Raw genomic sequence first — 14,115 nt, 5'->3', positions numbered from 1 at the left:
TCTTTACTGGTTTGTCAGTGACTACTGACAGTCTTATAAAGGACAAATATTTTAAATTATTTTCTGGTTTAAAACTTGAATATATTTTAACCATTTTTGGGGTTTTTATAACTTTGATGTTAAAATGGCAGTCCATAAACTAAAACCTGTTACGGTTACATTGCCTTTCAGTTCCCTCCTCAGCATATCTAGTAGATGCTTTATGAGATCTGTAAAGAATTTGCTTTTCTCTCAGAAATTGCCCATTCAAATTATTTCATTAATTTCAGAATCACTCCATAGTAGTATATAGCAATTATGATTTTATTATTAAATAATTTGCCCTAGGATATTTAAATGATTCCCTTTTCAGCTGGACTCTTCTGTCACTGGTATGGCTTTGAATGAAGAGCACTTTCTGAGGGAAAATTCAATTCCAGAATGTTCAAGTCACTTAATATTTTGAGTTGCTTATGCCCTAGGATGTATAGCTGTATTGACCACAATGAGAATTTTATATGGCACATAGTTGTTAAATTTTTCAGAGTAACTAGTGTTAGTCTGTATTTTATCATTTTCTTAAGCTTTTTTTATACAAGATGAAGACTGTTTTATTCTCATTGGTTGTTCAAAACTAGAATGTAATGTCTCTCTTCTTGATTTCTGTAGAGCAGGTTGTTGCCCTGGATGCCCAAAATATCGTAGCTGTTTCATGTGGAGAAGCTCATACATTAGCACTAAATGACAAGGGCCAGGTGTATGCATGGGGTCTCGATTCTGATGGACAGCTTGGCCTGCTAGGATCAGAGGAATGTATCAGAGTACCCAGGTAACAAAGGTGACCAAAAAGAGGTCTTTAACAATCTTTTATAATAAATTTGTTATCTAAATTATTTTGCTTACTGTGGGCAAGTAAGAGTTGACATGTAGTTATTTCTCCCGTTTGAGTTCTTAAGGAAGTTTACTAGGTAGGTTGCCTTTAATTTGGGCTGAGTGCTATTTTTTATGTACTACATATTTTCTCCTAAGTTATTTATGTTTGTAAAGAAAAGGGATGGGGAATATGAAAATTTTTAAGTGGTTTAGGTTAATTTAAAATACTAGTTCTATCTTGAGTACCCCAGCTATTGAAATATTTATTAAATATTGGTTGGTTACATGTTTCTCTATCTTGTTTTTTTAATGTTTTTATTGAATATAGAAGTCGCACATGCTTATTGTAAAAAGAATTTAGTCACCTTTCCACTTTTTTACAAAGTAGTGGCCACGATTTAATTTATATTACTAATTCATCATAGAATTATTTCAAAATTAAAAAATAAATGCCTTGTTAATGTTGTATAGTCTTAGAGATTTACATAAGTCATAGCCATTGTTTTAATGTTAAAAATTCTAAGAGCATGAATATATTTAGGTAAAAATATACAGATTTAAAGAAGAGTATCCAGTTTTTTTAAATTACATAAATAATACAGTAACTCACGCTTTGTTTTTTAAATTATACAAATTCTTGCTTCCTTAAACTCTTGTTCTTTCTTCCTAGTAATAGTTATAGGGACAAAAGAAAACTCTTCAGAGAAACAAAGGTATTAAACTAATTTTAGATATAAATCTAGGTAGCATTATTTTTACACACATTTAGATATTTTGTTTTTAACGTAACATTGATAATGTTTGTTTTGGTTTAAGAAATAGGATGTAACTTACTAGGTTAAGAAAATGGAACACAGGAACTAATAATATATTTCAGAACAGAACTCTTATTGTTAGAAATGAGTTCTTTTTTTTAACTAGGAAAGATAGCCAGTTCCTTTAGTAAGCCTGCAACCTTTCTTCATGTATGTTTATTGAGAACTTAAAAGTATTCGTTTAAAGTATTTGCTTTGTTTTAATTTATGAAAAATTTTTTTTGGTCTTTAACGATTTTTATTTGTTCTAGTAAAACTGTCAGTTGAGACTTTTGGATACCTCATATATATTCACATGTCTCCTTGATTGACCTTGTAACTAAATTGCACAGAACTCCCCAAATTTCTTCCCCTTAATTTCTTTTGTTATAACAATTAAATAACAAACACAACTCCAGTTATGCTTTTAATATCTCTTACTGATGGTGCTCTTGGGAGAAAATTTTTTTTCCTTAAGCTAAGTAAATTGAGTTTTTTAGTTATTTCAGTTTTGATTTATTTCAGGAAATGGTAATTTGCAACCAAATAGCTATTGGCTAGATAGTAATACAAAGCACAAATAATTATTGTAGAATGGGATTTTTATTTTATTTTTTTTAAAGATTTTATTTATTTATTTTGACAGAGATAGAGACCGTCAGCGAGAGAGGGAACACAAGCAGGGGGAGTGGGAGAGGAAGAAGCAGGCTCATAGCAGAGGAGCCTGATGTGGGGCTAGATCCTGTAACGCCGGGATCACGCCCTGAGCCGAAGGCAGACGCTTAACCGCTGTGCCACCCAGGAGCCCCTAGAATGGGATTTTTAATTTAAGAGTCTTAAAATTTTGTGTTTTTATGATTGAAAAGGGGCTTACGTGTGAGATTTTCTAAATCACGATTTATGTCATCATGTCTCAAACCATTATGCCTCAAAACCATGATTTATGTCAAAGCTTTCTAATTTCTTTTATATTTACTCCACTGGTTTCTTAAAATCATACTTATATTTTTGTTGCTCTTCACTTCTAATATAGGGGATTTCAGTCAGTGATCCATAGATACTTCGTAAATGGAAAGAAACGTAATTTTATTTGAACAGTTCCCTATAATAAATTATGTATCTGTGACTTTACTATTTCATGAACCTGGATGGGGACCTGAAAGAGATCTTATTTGAGACATTTGGTTTAAACGTGTGTGTTTTTGTATTTGCTAAGTATGTGTATTAACTTTAAAGCTCTGTGTTAAGGCATTTCTCCTGCTCAACGTACTCCGTTTTCGGTGGACTGATCTGATTTGTTATGACATATATGTAGTTTTTACTGATATTTTCACGTATTAAAGGGCAATTTAGTATTTCAGTATATTTTGTTTGGGGGCAGATCACACTCAGAGACTGAGTTTGTCTTTGCCAGCCGTCTATTTAACACGGGTTTACTGAAGGAATTTCACAAGCCAGTAGCACATGGGATAAATAACGTACTCCAAACGAGTGATAGATTACATGAATCATACTGTTGTTCCAAGCAAGAGATGATAGTAATAAAGATCAAATTTAGTTGAGGTGTACATTTATTTGACTTGATACTAGGGAGAGATGGCTTAGCCAACTGAGAGCTGATGTCCTCCTGCCAGCACAAAAGTAAAATCCCCTGTTCTAGAGCATGTTGGCAAGGAAGGATATCCTAGCAAGTGTTGATGGGCAAGAGGATCTTTTCCCTAGGATTGCACTCGGTTTTTACCACTGAAAGTTAAAGTCTCCTTTACTGTGGCTGGCACTAATTGCCCTGTCTTTGGAGAGCTATTTAGATCAGCTAAGACCTAAGAGTCTGGGATAGTCCTCACAAACTCTTAGTATTTATAGTTTAAATGTCCTGTAGCTGGAGTTTTTCTTCATGTGTTTTTATTGGTAAGCCCCCAGTGGAGCCCCACAGCAACTGAGCCACTGAGTTAATCTAGAATGGATGAGATTATGATGTCCTGACACAACTTACTTCATCTTTATATCCAAACAACTTTACTCTTAAGAACAGTTTCATTTTGTCATAAACAAATATGTTTGAAATTCTATCAAAATAATATATGATATAGAAATATATTTTTATGAAACACTGCCAGTGATTTTTTTTTTCTTTCTGAATTGTGGTACCAAACCATTTTTAGATGCAAGGCTTTTTCTGTATGCTAAGAGATGTCAGCCAGCTTTGTAAATTGTGCATTCATTTTGAACAAAACATGTAGAAGACAGGAGGAAGCTCAATTATATGTTAATAGATTTTTTAAAAAATTAGTGTCATAATGTTTGTAAGAATGGTCAGAAAAGTGAAGATTCACGTTAGGCTGTACTTTTTTGAGAACAAAATCCATTTTTATGCCAGTAGATAAGAGTATTTAAGAATACTTTAAAATGAAAGAAGAGTGTAAAATTAGTAATAGGCTATATTTGAAACTGTTACTACTTTGATGATCTTTTCCTACTTCTAATTTTATTTTGTTTTGAAATCACTACTCCTTGGGGAAAGACAGATTATTCAGTACTAATGCTAGTCTCTGTAGACCTGCATTTCTTTCTTTAAAAACTTTTTTTAAAATTCAAGTTCACATATAGTGTAGCATTAGTTTCAGGAGTAGAATTTAGTGATTCATCAGTTGCATATAACACCCAGCGCTTATTACATCAAGTGCCTTCCTTAATGCCCATCACCCAGTTACCCCATATCCCCATCGAATTCCCCTCCAGCAACCCTCAACTTGTTCCCTATATTTAAGAGTGTCCTATGGTTTGCCTATAGACCTGCATTTCTGCCTAGTTATTTCTTTTTATGTAGGATATATGTTACACCTTTATAAAAAAAAAAAGTTAAGACTAATTTTACCATCTTTTAGTTTGATATAAGTGGAAATACATACTTTTCCATGCAAACTTTAAAAAACCAGTTTTTGGCAATAAAATTTTTTTTAAAATTCCGTTTCTTAGACATATGCAATAAAAACTGTGAGAGGGTAGTATAACATGATCCTTCTGAGAACAGCTATTTCTGGATTATAGAAACTAATTAAATATGTTTGACTTGTCAGCTTGGTCAAAAGTAAAATTTATTTTCTTACACTCAGTTTTGAACGTATATTACGATTTTAGATTAAAAAGAAAAAGTATTTCTTAATGGTAGAGACTTGATTGTTAGCGTTAATTTTTCAAAATTGAAAAAAGAGTTTGTGCTAAGACTTCTCAAATCACTAAGGAAGTTATGGCTTCACTGTTACTGGTAAAATATATTTTTAAAACCACTTTACTGTTGTGTAATTGACTTACAAAAAGGTGTACTTAATGTAAATACCGTGTTGAGTTTGAATTTGGCAAAATATTAAATGTTTTAGTTCTGAAATTTTTAATTATGTAATGTAAAGTTTTTACTAGTCTTTGTTAACAGTTGTTGGAATTTTACCTTCACAAACAACTGGAAGTGCCTGGTTTCTGCCTCTAATGCCTGTGTACATTAAATTGTAAAATGTAACGGTACAGTAGCACCCATATTCAACAATTAATATATTTTGGCAGACTTCCCAAGGGAGGGAGTACAAATCTTATTTCCAAGTTTATTAAATGTTTTCTTACAAATTTCAAACATCTTTCAAAATACAGTAAAGGATTCAGTTCTTTACAGTGAATCATTCAGTGATGTCATAGCCATTTAAAATGTTTGACATAATCTAAACTTTAGGGAGTTATTTCAGATTTATAAGCAGTTAGAAAATGTTGACCCTGGGGCACCTGGGTGGCGCAGTCGTTAGGCGTCTGCCTTCGGCTCGGGGCGTGATCCCGGCGTTCTGGGATCGAATCCCACATCGGGCTCCTCCGCTGGGAAGCCTGCTTCTTCCTCTCCCACTCCACAGTTGTGTTCCCTCTCTCGCTGGCTGTCTCTCTGTCACAGAAATAAATAAAATCTTTAAAAAAAAAAAAAAAAGAAAATGTTGACCCTAGATTTCTAAATTCTGATTTTCTCTTCATAGTTCTGATTAATTAGGAATCTTCAGGTAGTGTGTATGTATAAGTATGTATTTTTATTTACAAAATTAATTCTGGCTTATTTTACTTAACTGCATTTGAATTGTTTAAAAAATTTGAAAACATTTACATTTGCTTTTTTACTTAAAGAGAATTACTTTTGATGAATTAAAAAAAATTCTGTTTCATTTAGAATTTTCTAATTTGTTATCTCTTTAGGAAAAATGGAACATGGGGAACTAATATGGTAACTTATTACCATTCAGTATTTTCTTTCTTTTATTCCTGAAAGCTTAAAAAAAAAAAAAGGGCAAGAAGAAAAACATATTCTCCTTTGGCTCCCCAAACCTTCAGCGAATTAATTTACATGGAGATGAAAGGAGATTTTTTTTTTTTAAATAGTAATGCCACAGAAGAATATATTTCCTTGTGGCTGTAGCAGACATGGCTAAAGAAATTAGCATTTATGTTATATTCCAAGCCTTAAGATAATTTTGGAAATGAGAAAGTCACCGACTATAAATTGCTATGCAAATTTAGAAGTTTTAGGGACAGACTTTATGAATAGTTTAATCCTAAAGCCTCAAAGACTTTATAAACTCATCCTTTAACAGTATATTCATTACATATTTTTTTGCCAGGCACTGTGGTAAGTGCTGGGGAGCCTGTGAGTATAAGACACATTGTCTGTGTCTATAGAGCTAATTGTTTAGCAGAGTACGCTAGTAATAATTAAATGAATAAGTACTCTAGTAATTAACAGTGACAAATGCTGTGAAGGAAAAAAATAAGGTGCTATGAGAGTGTAGTATTTGAAATGTTTTATTTGGATTTGATACCTGAAACAAGTTTTTAAAAATAGTTAATATAGTTAAAAATATTTAATATAGTTCACTGGTCAGTGTATCATGTGCCTAATATGCATAAACAGTAACAGTAAATGTTCAGTTAACTTCAGCACAATTGTACATTCCATGTGTTTTTTTATTTTTTATTTTTGCATTGCTAGAGTTTGGTTTTGCTAATTGCAGAAAAAATGGCATTTTGCTACATTTGAAAATCTGAAGGTGCATTGGATCCTGCTAACTTTTTGGATTCTGTCAAATTATAGCAGTGCAACTTTCAGGTTTTGTAGTTAAGAACATAAATCCACTAAATAAAAATAATTTTTAATACAACAGTATGGAATTAGAGTAACTCTCCTTTCTCCTACTCAAAATTTGATTTGCTGAAGCTGCCTCCCGAAAATCATGGGTATCGACACTCTGGTCAGAACTTGCTCCGGACTCTCAAATGGCAGAATCAGGTCAGGTGGCAGTATCAGGTAAAGGGAAATAAGAAACATATGTTTCCTCCCCCCCTTTTTACCTTGAAAACACTCATTCAGGAAAAACAATGACCAGGAGAAGGGGAACTACATAAGAAACACCTGGGATGATTGATGCACAAAGTTACTTGATTTTTGTAATGCTTTAAAAATTAGCCTTCAGAATTATATTGCAGTTAAGGAAAAATCAGAAAGGGGGGGGGAAGAAACTATAAAAATATAAGGAAAAATTCAAGATGGCAGAAATATGACTGAACATATCAGTGATCATAATACATGTGAATTGATAAATTTCTCTAGTGAAGAATTAAGTTTGCTATCACTGATTTAGATGTAAAGGAAAAGGATAGCTCAAAAGGAATAAGTTTCATAATTTGTGAATTGGTAACACTGCACGATAAGAATCCCTGTTGGTTCTTAAGGAATCTGGTAGAGAACATGTATTAAACTAGACCAAACATCAATTTTTAGACAAATTAGATCATGTACATTTGTTTTACAAATTTGTTTTACAAATATATTGCCAGGTTTGACACTTGGAGCTAAAGATTTCTTTTGATAAAAGAAAGTATCTGAATTACAGAAGCACTGTGAGGAATATTTGAGGTGTGAGCATAGTTTCCCTAAATTCTTTTTTCAACCTGCTTTCTCATTACACCTCTTAATTTTTTTCACATTCGATTTGTTTTTAGCATAAATAGTTGGATAAAATGGACATATAAAAAATAGCATGAACTGCTAGGTCAGTAGGAAACTACTTGGACATAATAAGTGGTCAATAAATGGCATTAATAAATAGTATTCAGGATACATTTAAATGGAATTAACTGATTTTGATCTCTTTTCTTATTTTCTAGAAATATTAAAAGTTTGTCAGATATCCAGATAGTACAGGTTGCTTGCGGTTACTATCATTCACTTGCACTTTCTAAAGGTAAGCATTATTTTTATTTTCTTGCCCCTTTTCGCTTTTATTATTGGATACTTGAATTGAGCAGAAAGTCCTCCAACTTTGTTCTTGAAATTCAAGATTGTCCTGGTTCTTTTCGATCCTTTTCATATCCATATACATTTCAGTACTAGCTTGTCAGTCTTCACAGACACACAGACTACTGGGATTTTGATTGGGATTACATTGTTTCTGTAAGTCAATTTTAGGAAAATCTTTACAATATTGATTTTTTCAATTCTTGAACATGTTATATCCCTCTATTTTAATCTCCTTTTAATTTTTCTCAATAGTATTTTGTTTTCTGTGGAGAGATCTTAAACATCTTTTATTAGATTTTGCCCTAGATATCAAATGATATTTTTTATTATTGAATCATTTTCAAGTTGTTATTGTTAGTATATAGACATGGAATTGATTTTTGTGTCTAATTGTTCTATAGTCTGCTAAATGCTATGCCTTCATAGAGGGGGAAGGTTATAACTTGCCCAATCTCATTTGATGTCAGACTTTTTATGAATAAAAACAAAGAAGGCTAAGCATCCTATTAGGTTTGTTTGCTTTTGTTTCTTATTCATTTAACTTCTTCATCTGCCAGCTAAGGATTGTAGCATGGGTTACTACATTGGTTTTTACCAGTTAAAAAATAAGCTCTAGTGGCTGCAATATTACTGTTATTTAATTCATTAAATGCCTAGGCCTACTGTGAATACAGCACTAGGGTATAGCTATGGGGTAATACAGGTAAGATAATAGAATTATTTTAGGGACTATACCATCTAGTGGAGGGGGCAGACGTACAAATAACTAGTTTGAGACAGAAAAATACTGTTTTGGTCAAGGCCAAAGTAAAGTGCTAGGGGAATGAAGAAAAAAGTGTGAAATCAATAAAATTATTAACAAAAAAGAGGGAATTGGTATTTGATGCAAGTCTTTAAAAGATGAATAAAATTTGTTCAGATTCAGAGAAACGTTGTGAAGTAGCTAGGGGAAGTGTTGAGAATTGGCAAAGGTGACAGTACTAGTAAAGGCATAGAATGAGAAAAGTATTTTGTGTATTTGACTATTAGCATGTGGTTTATGTGGATATTGTGATCACGGGAGACATACTGATACTTCAGTTGAGGTAGTATGTTACAAAGGCCTTAAATGCCTTACTTAAGGCATTTGAATTTCTATAGGCAATGGGGAAGCTGGCATCCCTGTATTTGTTGTTACTTTGTCAGCTCTTCTTTTGATATTTAGGTAGGTAGATCCAAGGTCAATTTAAACCCAGAAGTTTTACTGTTGAGGAGGGCAGTTTTCTGTCTTACAGGGATTCTTTTGCCTTATTGGGCTTCACACTTTAGCAGTATTTTACTCATTTAATGATTTTTTTTTTTGATCCCTCAGTATGAACTAGGCACATTGGAGTGTATAGTATATAGTGGTAAGCAGTATGCTGCTAGCCCTTATGTTGCAGTCATATTCATATAAATAACAATATAATTACATACTATGAAAAAGGACTGTAAAGAAAAAAGTTTAGGATATGTGGAACATATAACGGGGACTGGACTTAATCTGGACAGCCAGGGAAAGCTTCCTGCTGGGAGAGAGTAGAAGTGAACTAGACAAAGATGAGAGGAAGGTGTACACAGAGGGAACTGCAAGTGTGTGAGAAATGGGCATTGGAGAATGTAAAGGAAGACAAGTATCACTAGAGTATAGTGAAGGAATAGACTGGTATGAAATGAGCTTGGAAATGTAGGTAGATGATATAGAATGTTACAGGCCTTGTTAAAAGTGCTTATCCCAGTGTCAGTGGGAAGGCTCTGATACCTTTTCTTCAGGTGAGCCACATTATCAAATCTGTATTTTAATAGTATCTCTGTATATATACAGATGTCTGCTCGTATGTCCATATAATATTTCTGGAAGAACATACCAGTAATTGGTAAGAGTGGTTGTCTCTTGGGAGAGGACCCAAAGTCTAATTTTAGAGGGAAACTTACTTTTAAGTGTGTACTATTTTATAGTATGAATTTTCAAAACAGTGAGCAGTGTGTCAGTTATTAGTGCCATTTATTTAATAAAATAAGAAGATGTCTAAAGTTGCAAAACAGGGTGACGGTTGGGGGAGCAAAAGTGACAAACAGAGATGGTGAGGAGTGGATCTATTTGCCGTATTTTTCTTTAGAAGGAAAACTGTATATTATGTGGTGATATATGATTGATTGATATCAATCTGTGTATAAGGTAAGAGAAGAGTTAAGCATGCCTGTTTATGGCTTGTGCTACTGAATCAGTTATAATATCATTTGTTGAGATGAAGAACACTGAGAATAGGTCCAGATAATGGGAGGTAGGGTGGGGGTCATAAATAGTTTGGAACACGCAGAGCTGGAGGTGCCTTTGTAATATCCAAGTGTAAATGTCAGATACACAATTAGATACATGGGTTTATTGCTCATAAGAGAGGTCTGGTCTAGTGATAAAATTTTGAATGTGATCAGTATATAATAACTGAAGGCTTGAGCCTGGTTGAGTGCCTTTTGGGATAAATCACAGAATAAAAGTGAGACTTCAGGAATATTAAAAAGGAACGGTCCTATCTTAAGAAACATAAGGAAATGAGATTCCCCTCAGTTATGTGACTTACCCATTCATTAGTAAAGTGGGTCAAACTTATAGTGTACTAATATAGAATGTTCTTCTGGGTGGTATTATGTTTCCATATAAGAAACTTAATAAAGGGGAATATATATTTCCATTTGATGAGAGAGGAATGTCCCAAAGTAACTGATGATCTTCAAGTGAAATTTTTGTGTGTGTGAAGAAAATAGTTAATTTTATAATTTCTGTTTTACAGCAAGTGAAGTCTTCTGTTGGGGACAAAATAAATATGGCCAGTTGGGTTTAGGCATTGACTGTAAAAAGCAAGCTTCACCACAGCTGATTAAGTCTTTGCTTGGAATCCCTTTCATGCAAGTTGCAGCAGGAGGAGCCCATAGTTTTGTACTCACCCTTTCTGGAGCTATTTTTGGATGGGGACGCAACAAGTTTGGTCAACTAGGTCTTAATGATGAAAATGGTAGGTTCTCATTATTTATAAATAAATGTACTTAAATGATCTTTTGAGATGGATCAGTGATTCTTAATGTCAGAAAGAAATGTACCCAAGTCTTCCCTGATGTGGAGAAGGGGATGAGATCAGGTTTATTTAAAAATTCCATTTGATAATATTTTTAAGGGATGGTGGGAATGCCAAAAAATACCATTTTATCACAAAATAAACTCTAGAAAATATATCTGGAAAAATCTTTGTTGTTAGATGTTCATTAAAGGAAAGTTGTGAAAAACAGTGATTTAATTGGTAATCACATTATTGGCCACCATTGGTGGAAAGAAGTTGTAAAATTATTCTGGAAAGTAACATGAAGTGTTAATCATTGGAGTTTTTCAAGGAAATATTAAAATAATCTGAGTTATTAAATCTTTATTTTGGGCTTCACTTTTAACATTGATTCTAGAGTCTTGAAAATAAACAATTGGAATTTTAGAAATTATAATTACTTGAAACAAGTCAGTATCTTGGAACTGATTTTTCATAACTGTTAATTCAGATGCCAATATCTGAAATACAGAAACTAATTTCATAAAATTCAGCATTACTGTCATTTAAGTGGACAAAAGTGAGTTGCTGGTCTAGTAACAACTGGTAATGATAAGCAAATAATACTCAGAATTTTAAAATATTTTGTTCTGCATAAGAAAAATGTCCGATTAGGGCATATTTCTTTTCTGCTACAAAATAGCAGAAAGTGTAATTTTCAGGTATTTAAATAGACTCCTGTGAGTTCAGTTATCATGAGGTGAATATAAAGAATGATATTAGAAGCAAATAGCTTTGAAATTCCTTGATTTCTAGTTCTGTGCAGATTGGTGTTAAGGCAGTTTAACACTTAAATTACTCATTAAAACCCTCCTTTATCACAGCAGCATGAATAGAAAGACCTGGGAGCCCATTTAAGTAGGCTTGTACTACAGAATCATTGAATCACAGTTAAAATTATTTATCACTGTCTGCTGAGCTTGGGAAGATGTAGAGGAAACACAGTTTAGAAGAGTTTTAACTTAAAAAATACCGTTAACGTCTCTTGTTGGAATTTTCAGATAGGTATGTTCCTAATTTACTAAAGTCACTAAGAACTCAGAAAATAGTTTATATTTGTTGTGGAGAAGATCATACTGCTGCACTAACCAAGGTATTGTACTCCTATAAAACTTCTTTATTATTACTCATGGTAGTTATTATAATTAGTGAATGTTTTCGTGATATTTACATTAAACTCGAGTGTTACTGATGTCAAAAAAAGTAATTTATCTTGAAGACAAGAACTAGATTATTACTTGTCAAAAAGAATTTACCTTGTTTTCAACTTTATGTTATGAAATGTGAATTATGATCTGTTAAGTATGATTAACTATGTATTGTTGAGTTTCTCAGCTTTATGTGAGATACTGTTTAAATATTTTGAATGAAAAAATTCCTTTTTAGTTTGTCAGACTTGCCATCCTCTATGTATCAATCCCATTTATATTGCATAACTGCCAAATTTTAATTTAACTCCCATTTGGCTTATAAGTATGGTATAACAAGTAATAGAGAAGAATGAATCTGTTAACCGTAGGCTAAGTATCATGCAAACAATTATAATGAGCTTTCATCACAATCTTGTTAATGGTTTTAACTCTGTCCTGTAACTTTCTTGGGTATGTGCCATTTCATTATCAGGACTGTGTAGTTCTGTAGTGATTAGAAGTAAAATGAAAATAAAAACATTATTTATTATAGTCATGTTAACATAAAGGAATGGGCACATTTTTTATTAGCTGAATTAGAAATTAATGTTTTTGCTTTTTTATCTTCATTCTACATAGTAGATAATATTAGCAAGAAAAAATTAACTTCTAATCAGACTTCTACGTACACAAAATTCTACACACTCCCACATTGGGAATTTTTTTTTTATAAGAATTATTCTTTGTCATTATCAAGTATAATGTACTCAGAGTACTTTTAAAAATATGATGACTAATTATAAAAGTTGATTTTTAAAAATTTGTATTACTGCATTTTAGTAAGGAAGTTTTATTACCTGCTAATCTTATCGTATTTTATTTTTATCATTCAAATTACAAATGTAATCACTACAGTTTTATTAACTCATGTTGGCAAGTTATAAATCTAGTCGTTCTCTTCTGTCATGGGTGGTTAGAAGAAATAAAGCTGTTGAAATAATAGTAGAAAATATTTTGTATATTATTCCTTAGGACTAGCTTTGTGGTAGAAAGATTCACAATGTTAATGCTTATCAAATTCAGCCCTTCAGATAACCACTTACCTTATTTTCCCAGGATATGTAACTGTTTATATCTGTTGATTTTTTTTTTAAATTTTAATATTCTGTATTCCTTTCAAGATAGTAGCTGGTGATACTTGCTCACTGGAGTTTTTGGTGTATATTATTTTTAACAAAATCAGATAGTTTTAAATATCCCAACAGGAAAATATTTTATTTTCCCTTGATTTAAGTTAGAATACAGTTCCATGTCCATGTATCTTTTGTTTTTCTGGAAGTACTTTTTGCAAATAAATTAGGATTACTTTATGAAGCAGTTCCCTTGTGCAAAACCTACCTAAGCAATTTAAAAACAGACTTTAAAAAACAGTAAATATAAAGACATGTATGTTAATGGGTGTGAACACACTATCGTAAAGATGTCAGATTTTTTCAAGTTCATTTACAAATTCATTTTGCAAATCACATATACATACATCTTTGACTTAGCAATCCTACTTTAAAGAATCTGTCCCAAAGATAGGAAATTATGTATGCACAAAGCCATTTATTGTGGCATTATTTTAATAGCAAAAGAATGAAAGAATGCAGATGTCCTTCAGTAGCAGCCTAGTTAAATAAACTGTGGTAATCACATAGGACTTGTAAAATAGGTATTTACAGGCCATGTTTATATGACTTATAAAATAGAATGAAGAAGATCTCTATATTATGCTGTGAAATATTTTTAGGATATATTAAGTAAAAAGAAGGTACAGAATAGTTGCCTTTTGTGTAAGTGGGAGGGGTAAAAAATGAACATGTTACATGGTATTTATATTTTTAAAAAATTTAATACCTAGA

At 32.2% G+C, this 14,115-nt stretch overlaps 1 protein-coding gene across 7 annotated transcripts in view; it reads left to right on the top strand.

The window, feature by feature from the left end:
• The window catches only part of HERC4 (HECT and RLD domain containing E3 ubiquitin protein ligase 4), a 134,543-nt gene that overhangs the window by 25,837 nt on the left and 94,591 nt on the right, over positions 1 to 14,115 (top strand). For 4 of the 7 annotated variants that reach the window (XM_034662596.1, XM_034662595.1, XM_034662594.1 and 1 more), the window contains exons 3-7: positions 649 to 808; positions 6,886 to 6,957; positions 7,836 to 7,912; positions 10,779 to 11,000; positions 12,083 to 12,174. In XM_034662596.1, coding sequence (XP_034518487.1) covers positions 649 to 808; positions 6,886 to 6,957; positions 7,836 to 7,912; positions 10,779 to 11,000; positions 12,083 to 12,174 — 623 coding nt within the window. Of the gene's footprint in view, positions 1 to 648; positions 809 to 6,885; positions 6,958 to 7,835; positions 7,913 to 10,778; positions 11,001 to 12,082; positions 12,175 to 14,115 lie in introns of those variants that run through there. The other 3 variants (XM_002913742.4, XM_002913743.4, XM_034662597.1) reach the window with 2 other exon arrangements.

The sequence above is a fragment of the Ailuropoda melanoleuca genome, chromosome 6, assembly GCF_002007445.2.
Source record: "Ailuropoda melanoleuca isolate Jingjing chromosome 6, ASM200744v2, whole genome shotgun sequence".
Classification (NCBI taxonomy): domain Eukaryota; kingdom Metazoa; phylum Chordata; class Mammalia; order Carnivora; family Ursidae; genus Ailuropoda; species Ailuropoda melanoleuca.
This window is presented reverse-complemented; position numbering and strand designations above follow the sequence as displayed.